We start from the raw sequence: 18,967 nt of genomic DNA, 5'->3' as shown, positions 1-18,967 counted from the left end.
CATGGCTTTATACGGGTAAAAAATGGTAGGATAGGATCTAGACGTGTCAAACGGGGCTAAAAAACAGGTATCTCAAGTCAAATAAGCCGCCAAGCCCGAAGCCATGTTGGGAGTAGTCGACTCAGCAGAGTCGCAAGGCGCGACACGTGGGTCAAGGCACGGGCCAAGGGTTGCGCGAGTCGGTTCAGGTTGTGGGTTGGGTGTAGGCCGTGGGTTGGCTTTTGAATTTGGGCCAAGCTTTGGTGGATCGTGGGCTCATATGGATTTGGGGCAAGTTTATGGATGCTGACGTGGAATAGGTCAAGTGGGCTAGCAGACACGCTCGCCCTATTTGAAAGAAAGTAATGTTATAAGCTAAAAGAAAATAAGCAACAACCATGTCTTCAATGATTGACAATTAGTCACATATCGCCTTATTGACATAGCAAGAATAGTAAATACCTAACTATACATGAAAGTATGTAAAAAGGGTTTGGAATGGACATGTGACCATGAACAACACGCCTTGGATAAACGTGACCAAAACATCCGACGTTCAGCCATAGGTAATGCGCCTTAGACAAGCGTGATTGTAACACTTTGTCCACTCCTATTCTACCTGCTTGGTGCTACAAATCTCAAATAATTGGTCATAATTCAAGTCATATTAGGTTAATATCAAAACTGGAGTGGAACATAAAAAAAATGCACCTAACACGCGATTTCCCGCACCCCACCCACGGGAGGAGCTTCTATGCATAGGCTCACGCATGGATACAAGGCTTAATTGCGACCACACCTCAGTTTGAATCCTAGAACTAGCAAGTCATCTAATTTTTTTATCGATATTCTCGCACGCCCAACTGCACTTTGATACTTAGGAGAAGCGATCGCTTACATATTTTTTTGATGATTTATGTGGTCGCGACATACATCCCATCTTAGAGTGCGCGTTCAAGCTACAGTTGTAGTAGCTAGGCAATATATTTTTTTTACTTCCATATCACCACTACCTCAGCAACAACAGCGACAATGTCATGCTACCATCATGTGCATTGCCTGAATATGAGAAAAAATAACTTTCAAATTTGAATCTAAGGTACGATAGGGTCAGCCTAAAAGGCTCGAAAGAGCTCCATGTGTGTTAACTCTCAAAATGAGAATTATAGTTATTGTTTATTGATAGTGTCTTTTATGGACTAAAAAGCCCGAAAACTCTCAAAATGAGAATTATAGTTATTGTTCATTGATAGTGGTCTTTTATGGACTAAAAAGCCCGAATGTTGATGATTTGATGCTTAAACGGTCTAAATTGTCACGGTTGATTTGATCTTTTTGTTCATAAGTGTTCCAATAAATCGACCATATGCTCCAACCCTCCAAAAGGACCTAATTATGAATAAGTGTTAGTCTACGACAAGTCGGGTCATTATCAAAAGAATAACCTAAAACTTAAGACATGGTATATTTTGATTCAAATACATGATGAATTGATTATGGTTGTACCATTCATATTATAACTATGATAGGAAAGATTCCTAACAATCTGAACCACGAGCCCATATGAAAAATTCATCTTTATAGGAAACTGAGTCGAGCCCATATGAGAAATTCATCTTTATAAGAAATCGAGGCAAAATTCCCGTCAAAGCTGTGAGGACTTATTGTTTATTTTTGACATTGAAGATCGAATTAAATTTTATATTTAGGGGATTATTTTACATGGTAGAAAATAGAATACTAAAAGAAAAAAAAAACACAAAATTAAAGAAAAAAACATGTTTTTTTTTTTTTTATAATTTTATTCGTTATTTTTTTAATTACCTGTTTTATTTTCCGTATTTCCTTTCCCTTCTCTCCGTATGCAGACTCGGCCGTCTTTTTATTTTTCATTATTATTATTATTTTAAATTTTTTTTTTTTTCCTTCTATTCAACCATCCTGGCTTTCTATTTGTTTTTGCCTAAACCCTATTTCACGTTTTGCCGCCACTCCCTCCCATTACCAGCCACTGCACCCCGCCCTGCCGATCGACGGCCGCCACCCCTACCCGACGCTGCACTTCCAGCTGCTGCGGTCTCAGACACCCGACGAAATTGTCCCCGTTCCTTGCCTCTCACACTCTCTCGCCTGTCCGAGCAACCAGAGTTACTTATCTCTGTTGTTATTCTTTTTTCAGTGGTTTAGCCTCAAACCTGTGCCGTTGGTGAGGTCGCACCGCCCCCCCGCACTCACCGCTGCTCATTTTTCGTACACCTAAGGTTTTGATTTTTTTTATTTTGTTTTGTTGATTGAATTATGTTGANTTTTTTTTTTTTTTTTTTTTTTTTTTTTTTTTTTTTTTTTTTTTTTTTGTTGTTGGTGTCTTCTTCAATCAATGTTCAAAAACAGATTGAATCAGTAAGTAAAAACAAACAAACAAACATATCATTCTTATCCAAATCAATTAATAATGAAAAAAAAAAAAAAAGTTTAAGAAGATGAACGAACGAAGCAAAAAAGGAAACTTACCTGTATGTAGTTTTCTCAGCTAAAAAAAAAAAAAAACTGGATGGAACCGGAAAGCTGTATTGAAAGGATTGAAAGTATTGGTATCAGTTATACAAGAACAGAAAAATACAATGGTCAAACAAAATAGAAAACTGTTGTGGAGTTTGCTTGAATGTAGGAGAAACTATGATGCCTATAAATTGGCACTGTTTTCAAATTCCTATTTTATTTTTCATCCAAACACGTGGACTGATTAGAATTCCTTCCAAATTCAGGTTTCTAAACAGGGGTAAGGTAGAATTTGGCTTAAAAATCCAAAATCATCCTTTTATTATTATTTTATTCTGCATTTTCTCGGTTACTAACAATAGCATTAGAATTTCGAGGTTAGAAGTAGCTTTACCTCAGTAAATTGAAATTTTTTGGTTACATTGAGAATTTTTGGATTTCAGAACTTGTAATGCCTTTAGTTTCTTTTCACATTACAAAATTTCCGCGAAACTTGAACCATGCTCCAAGGAAGAGGAGAAGGGAGATTGGTTTATTGCGTTAGATTTTTAGTTCCTTGAGGAAGTATCGCTCCATGTTAACTTTTATATCCATATGACACTAATTAGATTGTGTTAATTATTGTTTTCTAAGAAAAAGTTAATGTGCAGAGTTGCTGTGACTAAATCTTAATGGCTGGTAGAAAATTGGTTCGGGATTTATTTCTCTCGAGACAAAGCTTGTTTTATCAGCTTACTTCCCAAGAGGTATTTTTTCTTCCCTATGCTTGAACCTTATCCCATCTTTCTCCACTATAGTCTTCATAGGATGAATATCTGTGGTGTAAAGCTATTCAATATCAAGTTTGTTTTAATTTATGGTTGGGTTTTGTTCTGGTAGAGCTCCTGTACGAGATCACAATTGCTCTTACCAAATGGCTACTCCATCAATCGTAGATTCAGCGTATTCAATGAGTTCTCAAAGAAAGTGAAAGGAGAAGCTAACAAGTATCTTCCCTCTTCTTTAGAATTATAATACTCATGCATGTTCAATTTTATCTTCTCTTGATGGTTTCTTAAGAGATTTTCTTTGGCATTTTAGAGGGTTTTGGAAGGCTTCTAAGGGCTGCATTAGTCTAATATCTCTTTCTATGAAAGAAGGGTGTCTTTGAATATTGTTTTATTGACTTCATTTTTTCAAGCTGCTTTTCTAAGTTTCAAGCCCTTGTGTTTTTGTTATACTTTCCTCCAGAAGAAGCTTCTGCATTTTGGAGCTCTTTATTTTAGATTTTTGGCTGTATTTTTGTTTGCTTTCTAGTTATTTTTCATTATTTTATCCTCTTGTATTTTTAGGCTTATTTTTTTTCTTGTAGTTTTTCATTTCCGTTGGGAACTTGCGTACTTGAACTTTTTTGATCCTTTTCATATATCAATGAAGAATTGTTTCTTGTCAAAAAAAATAAAAATAAAATAAATAATCTTCATGCGTGTATATGTATTTTAGCTTTTCTGCAAGTGTTTCTCTATTCAACGCAACAAGTACAAATGCACGTGAATTGTTTTTCATCTTGTACATTATTATTTAATGCTGCATGAATTTAATTGGAGGAAGATTCTTGAAGAGACGAATCTGTTGATGTATGTCTCAGTACAAAGTGCACCTCAGTTTAGGCAGTGCTCATGTATTCTGCCTGTTCCTGGAAGCTAAACCCAAGCAGCTTAGACCCACTAAAAGCAACGAAACCAACCATTTGGTTGAGTAAAACATAAATATCTATGACTATAATATTTTCCCAAAGAGGATGAATATTTTTTTCGAAGAAACTTGAATTTCTTTGAACTTTTTATTTTATTTTATTGGAAACAAGAAATAGAATGATATTGATAAAGAGAGATAATGCAAAAAGAGAAGGAAATGAGATCTACCCACCACACTGAGGGGTTACAAGGAAGGCGCCCACTTGGTGTAAATATGAACCTAGATTATAGTTATGAAAGATCTTGGGGTGAATACACCAAGAAGAAGCATACAATCTAACTCGATCCTCATGAATAGCCAAGCTTTTTCCTCCATAAGGTTTGTAAGGCAAAAATTTCATTGATAAACTAAAAAGGAGGAAAGGGTCTTCCAACCATCAGAGGTGGATTACCGAAAACTAATCCACCGAGCAATAAGGTTTGTAAGGCTATGATTCTTGAAATGATGGACAGTGAATGGTGAGAACAACATTCTCGGATAGTTGGGGTTTAAGAAGGTCTCCAGCCAGTGCTTTAGTAAGAATTCAACAAAATGTTAGAATCTTTGAAGATAAGGCATTTATACAGGATTTGTTTTGGGTCAATGTACAGTGTACGTTTTTTCATTGGTGTTCAAATTACAAGAAATTCTTTTATAATTGTAATCTTCTAGTGCTATCTATGGAAGCTTTCTTGTAGCTCCTTGTCTCAGGGGGTCCTTAGGATGTCCCTTTGTATTTAGTTCAAGTTCTTTTTTCTTATAAAAAACAACCGAGACTGAGTGGGTATGAGCTGCAGTGAAGCCATGTTTTAGAAACATAATTTCACTGATGAATAGAAAAGGAGTTAATACACTCCCAACCATCAAATACGAATTACAAAAAAGACTTCGGAAATTATAGAGGAAAGACTATAATCTACATGAGGCGTAAACAACCTTATTATGAGCAAAATGGAAATCCAGCTCAATGAGTTTAGCATGCTCATAAAAAACAAGGTTGGAACTAGGAAGCAATTTTAGTGGTTGATTATTACAAAACCAAAGAGTTGATCCCTTGAAAGAAATTATGTAAATCTTGCAATACATAACTCAACCACAAAATCAAAGTTACAATGGTCTCAACTTTAGTTGATGAATGAGAGTGAGTAGATTAACTTTGAGCTTTCCACGATGTATTTGGCTATTGTTGTTATTGACTCAGTTTCTTTTTGGGTGTAAGAAATAAATTTTATTGATATATAAAATTTGCAATAGAAGGGAAAAATAAGCTTCTTCTACTGGACTAAGGAGTGGAGTAGCTATCAAAAATGAAGGAAGATTAATATTTACACCACAATATAACTAAAAAAACTACATAATCAGAAAAATTATCAAAGGATCTTTCTTTTTGGTGAAAACTCTTCGGTTGTCCCTGATACAAGTTGCCTAAAAGACATCTCACACTAGGTGGATACAAAGAACATTTTCCCATCCGACAGAGGTAGCTGGCTTGAATGTAGTGAAAGGAGACTATTTGGATTAAATGGGAGAGCTGTGGACCATATGCTTCTGTGTTTTTGCATCATTTTTGCAGAACAGGCAGCTATGAGAGGACAGGGACAGTAGCAATCAGCGCTGAAGCTTATCAAAAGTGTTGAAGGGTTGTGACTGGCCCTGTAATTAAGTTTCCATAATAAAAATTTGACCTTTCCGGGTATAGATATGAAATACAAGCAATGTTGCGTAAGGGATTTTGCTGTGGAGGATATCCGCCTTCCAACTTCCATAGCCTAAGGTCCCTTGTATGAGACCAATGTTTGGCAGATAGACGACAATTTTTCTGCATAGATAAGGAGTTTAAGAGGGAGTAGTGAGCAGCCAAGGGAACATCCAACAACCAACTATCATGCCAAGGGGAGGTGTTTGGCTGTTTCCTCCCCATTGCCAAGTTTGTTGATAAGTCTGTCTTAGATAAGACTTTGATGTTTTATTTTTCCCCAGGCATTTTGCAGACGCTTGAAGTTCTGATTAGAGGCCATAGTTCTTTTTTTAGTTCAACAATTGCGAGGGTGGAGAATCGAATTATCGACCTTCGAGATGATAATTGGTATCTTATCCATTAAGCGATATCCAGTTTGATGTTTAAGGGCCAAGAATTGAGAGATAATTTGCCTCTGAAGGGATTGCTCTTCCTTTTGATACCTCCAAATCCATTTAGCCAATAATGATCCGTTTTTTCCTCTTATACTGAGTAGACAAGACCTGTAAAATTTGTTGGGTGGAGGATTTTCCTTCATCGAATGAGATGCTTACTTGATGATGCAGAAGATCTCTTCAAATAGAAGTTTTTTGTAGCTTTTTGTTGATTTTCTAGACAAAATCATCCTTGGAGGGGGCAGTATTGGAAGAGAGACAAAAAAGATTGGTGGGGAGGTTTAATAGGAGGCTTTGGTAAGTGTAAGCCTACCACCTCTGAAGACGTGTAACCCATTCCATGAATAGAGCCTCCTTACAATTTTCTCAAAGATTGGTGCCCTAAAGGATGTTGGTCAGGGGTTTCCATTCAAGTTAAGGCCAAGATATGCCATTGTATTCTTTATTTCTTTCCTCCATGAAAACTCAGTTTCTCATTAAATGGGGTGAAGGCTGAGGTATGAGTTTGTATTCTTAATCCACCAAGCTCATTTTTAGAATGTGCCATTTAATGTGGATTAGATTCATCATCAATGGTGAAACAACTCATTTTTACCATAGAAGAATGCAAAGGGCCTAAAGGAAAAAAGGTCAAGCTCTGATATTATATTCAATTGAAGGATGATTGTCAAAACAAACTAACTGCTCACTTTGTAAAACGCATGAAGCTATATTATAAACCAGATTATGACTTCTTAGCTTCCAGTTGCTTCTTGCATTGATTTTTCTTTGTGGTTTGTATCCATGGTATTTATTTCTGTAATGAGTGGTCTGGAAAACACTGCAGAAACCCAGAATTTCAACAATCTGTCAAAGAGTGGAAGGAGAAGGCAGAAGAACTTAAAGGTGTGAAAGAAGACCTAAAAGTTAGGTAATATTTTGAGAACTCTGTTCTATGTCTTGCATATTTTTAGTGGTATTTGTTAACAGGCTGAGACATACCCTTGTATGTCAAGGCTGGGTGGGCACTTCAATGGATGGCCTGAGATGGTGAAATGGCGAATGCAGAACAAAGCAGACAACTGAGCAGCTTTACAAGCAGGTGGATGGCGCTTGGTCTGAGGCTGAGGCTACAGCCAGAAAGGTGATTGTTTTTCCCTTTTACCTGCTATCTGTATTTATAATTGTTGCCGTTTATCTGTGACTGTGAATGAATATTTAGGTAGTTGGTACACCATGATTGGGTTAGTGCATTTCCCTTCTCGCATTAATTTTAAAATGTTATCGAGTTATTTTTCATAATTTTTTTAGTCATGGGCAGGCAATTGTTTTTGGGCTTCTAGTTTTATTTCCTAAGCTTGTTGGGAAAATAAAATCTGTTTCTTTCACATGAGTACGGTGAATATTATGGTGTCCCTGGAAGTCGTGCCTGCTATTTATTTGAGTCTTTCATTCAATTTTTTATTTTAATTTTTGCAGGTTTCCACGGATGTCAAAGAGAAAATATCTGCTGCTACGGAGGAGGTTTGTGTGTTTTATGTGATACATCAGTCAAGCATATATAACCATACCCATGGTATTAATATTCAACTCTATTGGACCCAGGTAAAAGAAGCTTTTGGATTCAGTCATAAAAAATCTTCGGGGTCTACTCGTTCCTCAACTGATCCTGGTGCTGATGCAAAGAAACATGGGAGTGAGGCCCCTTCTGAAGAAGCCAAAGATCAACATACTGGTTCTACTGGTTCTTCCGAAACAGTATTTGGAAAATTTAAGTCCAGCATTCCTTCAACAGGAATTTCCTCGGCATTTGAACGGTTGAAAAGCACAAAGTTAATTGACTTAACAAAGAAGGGATATGAAATTGTGAAGGATGAGTTAAGTGGAAAACCACATAAGAAAAAGCATTTAGAATATGAGCCTTCCACCTCGCCAAAAGTTGAAAAAAGTACAAGAACCGATGTTGTTGTTTTACCATCAAAGCAGTCTCATTGGAGTAAGAAGTGGGAGGCATTCAAGGCGAAGGTAAATTGCATTAGTGGCCTATGTTTTATGGAGTTTCATTAGAGCTTCTATTAAAACATTAATTTCTTTTTAACCTAATCAGTTGTTTCCATTTTTCTTTTTCTTCCTTTAGATGCATGGTCATCCCATGTTCAAGCGTGTTACTGGTTATAGTGAACCTGTAATGTCAAAGGGTCAGGAGGTATGTATTTCCAATTTATTGCTATATTATAATTTCTTCTAAAAAGTTCCGTATCTACTGCTAGGTTTCATTTAATGTGATCAACTGCTAGAGAGACGGTTATGCATTGTGTTTTAAGAAAAATAAGAAACAATTTCATCGATTAATGAAATTTCAAAAGAAGAGAGAAAGAGAATGCCCCAAACCGTAGGTGTTACAAAAAGCATCTTCGTCAAAAGAGAAGAAAAGCTGTGTGAAGAAAACAAAGAATTGAATTTACATTGAGTTGAAGCTATAAAAACGGCACTGTCACAAAAAAACTGGGTATTCAGTTTCCTTTTTATTGAAAGTTCTGCAGTTTTTTTTAAGCCAAGCCGACCACATAAAGCTCGAACGGGATACTTCAAAAGGAGCTCCTTGGTCTTGAAGAAGAGGTGGCCCAAAAGGAGATTGATAAGAGAAAATGGGCCAGCTGAAAGCATTCTTTAGATCAATCTAGAAACGTTGAGCAAGGTGGCTGTGTATAAATATGCGAGATTGTGTCTCCAAACTATTTTTACAAAGGGTACACCAATTTGGAGTGAGGACCATGTATGATAGATGCGCCTATCATTAGAGTTAATGGCTTTGTGAGATAGCTCCCAAATGTAGAATTTCTTCTTTGGGTACTTATCATGCTGATTCGTCTTTGTATAGAGATGGGGATTTCTCTCAGCTGACTGATCAAGGCTATGATGGGGCGGGATTTGACAGAAAAACCCAGTGGTCTCATGAGGCCAAACCTAACTTTGTTTGAAGTTAGGCGGACGTTTGATAAACGAAAGCTTAATTCAGCCCATTTTGGTGCTTCATGATACAAAATCTTCTGAAATCCAAGTGCCAGAAGCCAATCCCCAGTTATTTTTGCCCGATACCATTTTTCTGTTTCTGGCTGAGACTGAGAATAGCTTGGAAAAACATAGGGCCAAAGGTCTGTTAGTAAACTAGGAAAACATGCGAAAACTTGTATTCAATGGTTGGATGGGTCCAAATTTATCTGTCTTGAGTTGGGGCAATTCAGTGGTAGCCGAAAACTTGCACTCTTAGTTTCTTTTTTCTTTTTTTTTTAATGTTGAATATAATATGTAATGATATTTTCTTACATTGGAATTGACAGATAGCCGAGGACATTCGTGAAAGGTGGGAGACAAGTGATAACCCAATAGTTCAAAAAATTCAGGAGTAAGTATTTATTGTATCATATTTGTTTGGCAAATAGAGAAACTGGTGTCCTGTGTGGTCATGCAACTTGGCTTTTCAATGTGAAGGCCAAATTACTTTGTTTTCTCTACTTTATTCACTTTGTGAGGCATTTGGTTGGGAATGAATGGGCTATGAGGCATGATATATTACAAATTAAGTGGGATATATGGAGTTGGGAAGGTTATTTTTTGTTTCTTTCTTTGGGGGGGGGGCTATAGCATAGAGATTGGGGAGCTTGGACCCAGTCAAGAATTGGCGGTGGATTAGTAATTTAAAGAATCTATAGGAAATCATAAGTCTTTTCACTGATCGAACGTTATATTAACTTATTCTCTCCGATGAACTAAACTCTACCTTACCCAAAAAATAATTGTAAGTCTTATGCTCAAGAGACAATTTAGAAGGTGCAGCTTATATCATTTATATGGATTTCAGATGTTCTTTTGAATAGATATTTTCGAAATGAAAAGTCAAACAGTTGGTTATCAACTTATTTCCTTTGGTGCTTTGGGAAGTTTTGGGTATCACACTTAGTTAAGAAAGTCTTCTCAATGAAACTTAATTTTCCGTTATGATTTTATCTGTATACAATTCCTATATTGAATGCGTTAATTTATTGTTAGGCTTGCTGTGATGAAATTTACACAGGCCTAATGGTTTAGTCAGGAGGGAATAGGATTTATTTCTGGCTTGACTTGTGACTCTGTCTCCTCTTTAGGCAAGAAACATGAGATTCCATTGATCGTTGAGTTACAAATTTGTAGAAAATATGAAACACCTTGTACGAAAATGAAACTAAAGAAAACCTCCCTCTATTTGATCAAATTGCAATAAATCAAGTTGTAAAGGGAGGTAGATTGCTCACCCATAATTTAGTATGGTTCTTGGTTAAATCTACACGTTCATCTACAAAAAAGGGCATTATAACACCTAGAGAATATTTACAAAAGGCATTATAACAAGGAGGCCCAAATGGAGATATGAAAACTGACAATGAATCTTTAGCTCTCAAATCCTTCAAAATTTTGTTGTTTCTCTCGACTCAAAGACCCCCAAAAATGCACAAACCTTATCAAGCCACAAAATTTGGCCATTTCACAAAAAGGCAAGTGAAGGAGAAACCCTTTGATCATAGAATTGCTTTCTCTAGGTCGGCAAGGTGAAAGCCAAAAGGTTTAGAAGTGTAGTTACAACTTCCAAAAAGGTGGTCGAGATCCTCAGCTGCCAAAGAATACAACACAGTCCTATCATGGCATGGAAAAGACCGAGGTTGGAATCCCNCCCCCCCGCAGGGGTAGTTGAGAACTCCCCAATCAAGGCTAAAAGTGCACAGTATCTGTTGTTTTCCTATTAGACAGTGGGTGATGGAAACCTAGAGAAAGGGAGGAGAGCTTCCGAAGGAAGGGAGAAAAGCAGAATACCAATGAAACCTTCTAAATCTTATCTAAACAAAGTAAAGTTCTTCTTTTTATGGAAACACCAATGAAATCTAATCTTGCTTTGAACGTTTAATTCTTGTTTTTCTGCCAGCTTCATTCAAACATCCACATTCCTCCATGCTGATCTCCCCAAGTCCTTTTCAAGGGACTGTGTATGGCATATTACTCCCTTTCTATATTTGTACACCGATCCTTAATATGCCACTCAAACATTTAACCTTTGTCTGGGAAACAAGAGCTTTCCTTAGAAGCCAAAACACGGTCCAACAATGACTGAATTGGCTGCTTGAGTTGTGAGCCTGATGATGGCCAATTTGGTATTTTGTCCACAAACTGTATCCTTGGTTATTCTGTTCCTCTTTTGTTCTCCTGTCATCGTTGTATGTTTCTGTATTTTATTGCTGCCAAAATTTTATTTATTTATCACCAAATTTTTTTATTTATTTATCTTATTTCTCACAGCATAAATGAAAACGTCTTCCAAGAATCAGATGCTGCTACGTCATTCAAGGAAATTCGTCGTAGAGATCCGTAAGATTTTTCATTTGGAGCTTTCGTACTTTTCTGTTTGAATCAATGTTCTGATTTGGTTTTTTCCTCTTTAACTCTGTGGATAGGTATTTCTCTTTACCAGATTTTGTATCGGAAGTTCAAGAAGCAATCAAACCAGTGTTAACTTCTTATATAAAGGTTAGCGTGATGCTTATATCTAAGCTGAAAGTTACTTTTCTCACCTCACCAAAGAATATCATTACTATTTATGTTGTGTTTCTTCTAATTATTTCTTGCATGGCATCTGGTTTGATGATTAAAGTAGACTTTCTGACATGGATGTTTTCAAGTCATAACAAATACTCGGTACTTCAGGGAGATGCTGAAATTTTGAAGAAATACTGTAGTGGTGAGGTGATAGAACGTTGTAAAGCAGAGCATCAGGCTTACCAGAGCCAAGGTATCTTCTTCGATAACAAGGTAAGGATATATATTCTAAATACTGCTCTTTTGTTATTGAAATTTATTGCTTCCTTTTGTTTGGGGCTTGATGGTGGTGCATCTATATTCTACATCCATAAAATGGACCTTTCTCTTGTATTATTGAGTAATTATTATCTACCGTCTTCTCAGCATAGGCTTTCCCTGGAAAGTAGGTTTGTACTGCTGCATCACCATGATGAAAAGGATTTTGCATCACGATACAAACAATTATTTTATAATATGAACCTGCAGTACTCCAAATGAATGCTAGATTAATTTGGAATCAGGGCAGAAAGAGAGTGAGATGGAGAGATAGTGTTGCACGCTTAAGAGCCATCTTTCTCCAAAACATAGTTATACTGATACTTTTCTATTTTTCTCATTTACTTATTTTCTTTGCTTCTGGCACCTTCTCCAATCTAGCCGAATAACAACCCCCTAATAATATGGAAGTTTGCTTCTTACTTGCCAAATCTAATACACTTCCACTGCCGTACTTTCTCAATGATTGTAAGTATATAAGAAGCCCAGCTCATCAGTTGTATGGATCCTTTTCTGCTAATCTCTCCCTTCTTCATTATCTACCTTCAAAAAATATGCTGAAGGATTTGATTCATCTAAACAATAATATTTCTTTTTTCAATTCGATTGGGGGTTACGGGTAGTTTGAGCCCTTACCACTGGAGATTTGATGATATGGAGATGTAAAAAGGAAAACCGTGGTGAAGAAAGGGAATTGTTGGGGAAGGTAAGGAAAGTGGGAGAGCATCTGGGCTATGTTTGTGGAAGCATTTTGGCATGGCTGACGGTACTTTTGTTAAACCATGGCCAAAGCATTCCATATAAAAACCATCATCATTATGTTGTGGGTAAACATATAGTACTGTTGGTAGAAGTCTAAAAGTAAAATACTCAGATGGAATGTTTGTTGTCCTAGGTGCTTGACTAAGAACCACTTATGCAATTGTATGAGTGTAGAAGAAAACATTCAAAGTAATTTGTTATTAAGCACTTTTTTTTTTTGAAACTGAAGTGTTTATAATTTAAGTACTTGTGCTACAATCACTGTTACACACCTTATTGACTGGCTTGTGCTTAACATTGTGAGGTTTGCACATTGATAGGTGGACAGTATTATAACTAATGTAAGGTTTTCTTGTATGAATACTAATTTCTTGTCTGAAAAGCAGATTCTGCACATTTCAGACGTTGAAGTGCGGGAGACCAAGATGATGGGAAACACTCCAATCATCATTGTAGCTGTACGCTCCGACAGTCTCTATGGCTCTATTGTTCTTGATTTTGTTTTTGTTGCAGGACGAAATGATGCTAATGCCTCCTTTTTACTTAATTTTTACAGTTCCAAACACAGCAGGTGTACTGCGTACGCGATGCGCATGGATCAATTAAAGAAGGTGGCAAGGTGAGTTTTGGTTTTTTCTATTTCCAATTCTGCTTACATTAATGCACCGTATGTAATGAGAGTTGAATAGGAGAGAATGAGAACCCTGAAGAAATCTGAAAACTTCTAATCTCCAAAAACTTATTGCATACAAAAATAAAATGCGGAGGATTATTTGATGTTTATTGTCGCTTTTAATCATAATGTGTGGAGCGTACAAGGAAAACTGGAGAGAAAATAAACAATAGGTCCCAACAAGGAGAGAAAATTAACGTAAGGCTAGATAAGGTTCAGTTTTTGCAGACTTCCAATCCTCTAGATTACATAGATTGACGATCACGGATCGTGGTTATAGCCATCTAACTGTGCATTACCCTATCGAGAAGTTCTAAGAAAGAGATGTGAGATCCGTCAATTCCTTTTCATCCAAATTTCCTCAACCGCATAACAGATTTCACGGTCTAAAGATTTATGTTACTAATTGCAAATGTTGATTTTAAACTTACAAAGCCTAAGGAAGATTGCATTGACTCTTGGAGAGGAAAATAAGAACTATCCTATGGAGGGAGGGAATCAAAGGAGTTTTAGTGATTGACGTTTATACTTGAATTATGTTCATATTCTTTAGCGAATTCGAGATGGGTAAATGAAATGTTCTTGTTATGGCAGGACACTATCCACACAGTATATTATGCATGGGCTATGCAAATGTTGGAACCTGAAGAAGTTGGAGAGGGAGCTCCTCATGCTATTTGGAGGGTTAGGGAAATGCAGCAGTTTGGTGTTCAAGCACTCATCTAGTTGCCTTCTTTGTTTTCTGATCCAAACTCTTCTACTTCACCCACCCATGTTTATTTCTTCTCTATACTCCCTCTGGTTTTTGTTAGTTTCCAGAGAAAACCAATCTATTTATCAATTTTGATTCATAAAAATCTGGGGATTTGTCAAATTTTTTAAAGGAAACCAAGCAAATCATTCCCAATACTATAACAAATTCAAGTTTCTAAATTTCTTTTCAACAATCTAATAATCTTTATTACTGCTTTTTTTTGTAAGGCTTGAAGTGTTAATAAAGGCTCTTTGTCATTCAAATGTGTCAAGACAACGACAACGACGTCGAGAGTGAGGACAATGTTGTAAGGTTCTCTTAGAAGATGACCACTTGTAAAATGAGGACCATAAGTTTTACATACCACAAATCATCTTGACCACTCTTCAATACAGAAGTGAGTGATTGGATTTGTGTTCTTTAAAAATGAAGCACATGAGAAGATTTAGGACGACATTGACAGGGTTTGACACTATCCCACCAGACAAAGATATGCAGGAAAGCAGCAACCATTGCCTCTGTGTCCACATATTGAGTTTGCTGACTGTTCCTCAACATGTTACAGAATATTTAGCAATACTTATCCCATCATCATATGTGGGTCTATATTATGAATCGAGTAAGTTTCTCTCATAAGTGATAACAGGTCGAAGGTGACATGTGATTTGTGCCTATGTGAGCTCGTGAAGATCGAGAAAGACAAGTGTCATGATTCAACCAAGGATAACATTGCATCATCGAACACCCCAAGAAGAGTAGGTTAAATGATACACTTTGACACAAAGCACGACCCTCAAATAATCTCATCATATAGATGCAAAGAGTGATCTTGCAATCGTTAAGGCATGACCCTACTATACTCACATCATATCTAGGAATATACATGTCCAACCGTGCAATTGTCCGAAAGGCTAATGCATAATCTAATGAAGCTAAGCCTCTTATCGTGCCGTGAATTCTCTCTCTTAGATTCATAACAAATCGTTCTACTCTCTTAGCTTCAGTATCTACAGGTTCATGATCAAAACGAGTCAATCTAGTAAACTCTAAGTTATATTCTTCAACCGTCTTATTTTCTTAATTCAAATTAAAACATGTTTCTTGCTCTTAGCATCTGACGATGGTAGAACAGTATTTTCGAAAGAATACTTAGTTGAGTTAAAACCGATCCTTCATAAGACTTCTTCATCGACCCATCAACCAAATATAGATTAAAATTAAAAATTGTAAACAATAAAAGTTAAAACTAAAAAAAAAAATTCAAATAAATTGGGACATTTGTTATTATGAAATCATGTGGAGGGAGAAGAAGATATGCCTCATAAATGTATTATTATATTATAATTATATTATATTATAAATAGAATTTAAAAATAAAATTCCTTTTTCCACCACCAACCTTCACATCATGTGGGAGCAAATAGTACATAAATTATTTGGAAAATATTGCTTTATTTATTTCCCCTTTAATTTTTAATTTATATATATATTAAGTGAATATATTTATTATTATAAGAAATATATATATATATATATATATATATATATATATATATATATATATATAATTTTTTTTTTTTTTTTTTTTTTTGTTGGGTCATTTTGACAAATCCTAAAATAAGGTTACATTATGTCCTATGGTTTATTTCCTATAATTTGAGCTCGTGATGCATATATGTTAATTATTTTTTAATTCATTTTTCATTTATGAAATTATATTTAAGAAATAAAAAATATATTTAAATGTTTGAACAATTACTTGAAACTAAATTAAAAAAACGCAACAATTCTTAATATATTTTTTAATTTTTCCCACGCACGTGACCAACTTTAATTATTTCCCTCTCTACCCTCCGACCGAAATTTTATTATTAATTATTAATTGTTACTTTATCTTATTACTTAGATCCACAATATTAGTATTTTATTTTTGGAGCATGTGAATAAAACTATAGGTTATATCTGATTTAATATACTATATAATCTCCAAAATCTAATCTAACCGAACATCCCAAATTCGGAAATTTATTTACTTTCCTCTCGATTTTTGTTTACATAATATTAATTATACTCGTATATTGATTATCCAAAACTCGATTTGAAATTTGTAACAACTCAGATCCATCGCTAGCAGATATTGTCCTCTTTGGGCTTTTCTTTTCGGGTTTCCCCTCAAGGCTTTAAAACGCGTCTCCTGGGCGAAGGTTTCCCACACCTGTATAAAGGGTGTTTTGTTCTCCTCCACAACCAATTTGGGACATCACAATCCACCCTCCTTCGGAGTCCAGTGTCCTCGCTGGCACTCATTTCTTTCTCCAATCGATGTGGGACCGCCACCAAATCCATCCCTTTGGGGTCTAGTGTCCTTACGGGCACATATTGTCCTCTTTGTAACAACTCAGATCGAGATCCACCGCTATCAAATATTGTCCTCTTTGGGCATTCCCTTTTGGTAACAAAATTCGCATGGGTTATAGAAACCAATTACAAGACCAAGTTATTAATTAAATAAATAAATGGTAATGTTCAATTTTTTTTTAAAAATGATGAACGTTGTAAAAATCGAGTCCAAACACCAATTCTATCTCGGGAGCTATGAATGATAAGATTTTAGTCGAACAAGTACACTATTAGAACCTAGGCTTGCACGTGTGGATCAAAATGAAGATGGTGTATAATTATAATATAATATTTTGTTGTTATTTTCATCATAGGTAAATCTTGTTACACATAGTTCAACTCACATAAAAAAATAAAAATAATTAAAAAAAAAAAAACATTCGCGTGGCTTACACACGCGCTCAAACATAATATTTTTTTTTTGAAATAATCGAATAAAATAAAACTCTAGCCGGACACGTGTCGAAATAAGATATGCACACGTGTAGCGATCTGGCTTATTTAAGTAATCCTCATTTACCCAAAACCGACCAATCACCGTCCTTTTTTAATTAAGGTTTAAGATATTTTTCCACGAGATGGTTCTGACAAATGGGGCCCACCAAAATTCTAATTTCCTTTTCATTAATCACACCCGAATGGACCAAATTACCCTCTCAAATATTTTAAGCAAATTATTATAATTTCTCAATTAATTGTTCATTTTTGTGCCTATTATTTTCGGCTTTTTATTATTGTTTATATCGTATATACATGGATGACATTTTGTTACCACTGAATTTTTCATAATATAATGAAAATGTGATGTCGAATTCATACAAATGTAAATATATTGATTAAAATGTCAACAAAAATTAATATTTGATAACATATTAAATTCATCGCTAACAACTATATAGTTGTCCTTTAATGACATCACCATATTACTTAAGTGTAACCGTATTTATTGAACTTTAAAAATGAAAATTAGAAATTCAATATTTAATTTTAAAGTTACATAATATATCAATTAATTAAAAGTTTAAGGACTAAATAAAAGCAAATTTTAATAAATTTATAATTTAACAAAATAAAAAAAAATTGTATATTATAATGACAAAATCTTAAAAGAAATTAGGAAAAATCAACTTGATTCTAAATTAGTATCAATTTAGCCTCAACTTTTTTTCAGTTTCACCAAATTTAACCTTACTAATTACCCATCATTTAATTTCCTCTAATTAACACACTAATTTTAGCAAAAAATAAAAAATAAAATTATCATAAATTTCAATAGTTTCAATAAAATAAAATGTTAAAAAAAAAAAAAAACTAATAACGTTTTTGTCGGTTAAAATTTGAAATGAAATTTGATAAAATTAAAAATTTGCGATTAATAAATTAGTTTTCTCCAAATAAAAGTGAATTGTCTAAAAGAACCTTTATGGAAAGGGTAGAATTGTCTTTTCAAGTTTAAAGCAAGCTACTCCTAAATCCTATTTTAATTAGGGCGCATGTTTTGCTTGCTTGAAGACCATAATTANTATATATATATATATATATATATATATATATAATTATTATTTTTGTCTTAAGAAAAAAAGAAATAATAAAAGAAATAAATAAAGAAATAAATAAATAATTTAGTGTTAAAATGAATTGGTGGCTAATTTGTTCCTTGAAAAAACCGGCGTACTGGTTCTCTTCCATCTCTCTATTTTTCTCTTCTGCAAATAATCGCTTCGTTTTTNATATATATATATATATATATATATATATATATATAGAATATGCTATCTATAATTTTCATATGGTCTAAAATGAAAGAAGAATACAATTCTTATTCTTAAGGATAAATTCCTCTACCAAAAATTGCTGACCATACAAATCGATGTAACTTTTTTGTTTTTAATGGGTCGGTGTCGAAATTACATAAAATAATAAACAAAATTGTTATTTAATTAATATTGGTCAATGCACGAGGGCCAATATGAAAATCAAGTCTCGACCAACTAGGTCCAAAATCGAGCCCTATTAAATTGAGGTGAAGTCCACTCACGATCAGATTAGGGGTATTCATATGACTCGATAACTTGACCAATCAAATTAGTTAGATTTTGTATTAGTTTGGGTTGGGTTAAATTTTTGAAAAACCGGAAATTTTGGTCAATGCACGAGTTGACTTTTTTTTTTTTTTTTTTTTTTTTTTT

At 34.8% G+C, this 18,967-nt stretch overlaps 1 protein-coding gene across 1 annotated transcript; it reads left to right on the top strand.

Annotated features, from left to right (window-relative positions):
* The first annotated feature begins 1,917 nt into the window (after window positions 1-1,917).
* On the top strand, window positions 1,918-14,571 carry LOC111808495 (mitochondrial import inner membrane translocase subunit TIM44-2-like). The gene is made up of 15 exons (XM_023694503.1): window positions 1,918-2,240; window positions 3,129-3,224; window positions 3,358-3,464; window positions 7,154-7,237; window positions 7,375-7,450; window positions 7,786-7,830; window positions 7,912-8,331; window positions 8,444-8,512; window positions 9,648-9,712; window positions 11,635-11,703; window positions 11,790-11,862; window positions 12,040-12,144; window positions 13,338-13,409; window positions 13,508-13,570; window positions 14,219-14,571. Exons 2-15 carry the CDS (start codon window positions 3,150-3,152, stop codon window positions 14,348-14,350), a joined length of 1,455 nt encoding a protein of 484 aa, XP_023550271.1. The 5' UTR covers window positions 1,918-2,240; window positions 3,129-3,149; the 3' UTR covers window positions 14,351-14,571.
* Window positions 14,572-18,967: the final 4,396 nt, after the last annotated feature.

The sequence above is a fragment of the Cucurbita pepo genome, chromosome LG13, assembly GCF_002806865.2.
Source record: "Cucurbita pepo subsp. pepo cultivar mu-cu-16 chromosome LG13, ASM280686v2, whole genome shotgun sequence".
NCBI classification, from domain to species: Eukaryota; Viridiplantae; Streptophyta; class Magnoliopsida; order Cucurbitales; family Cucurbitaceae; genus Cucurbita; species Cucurbita pepo.
This window is presented reverse-complemented; position numbering and strand designations above follow the sequence as displayed.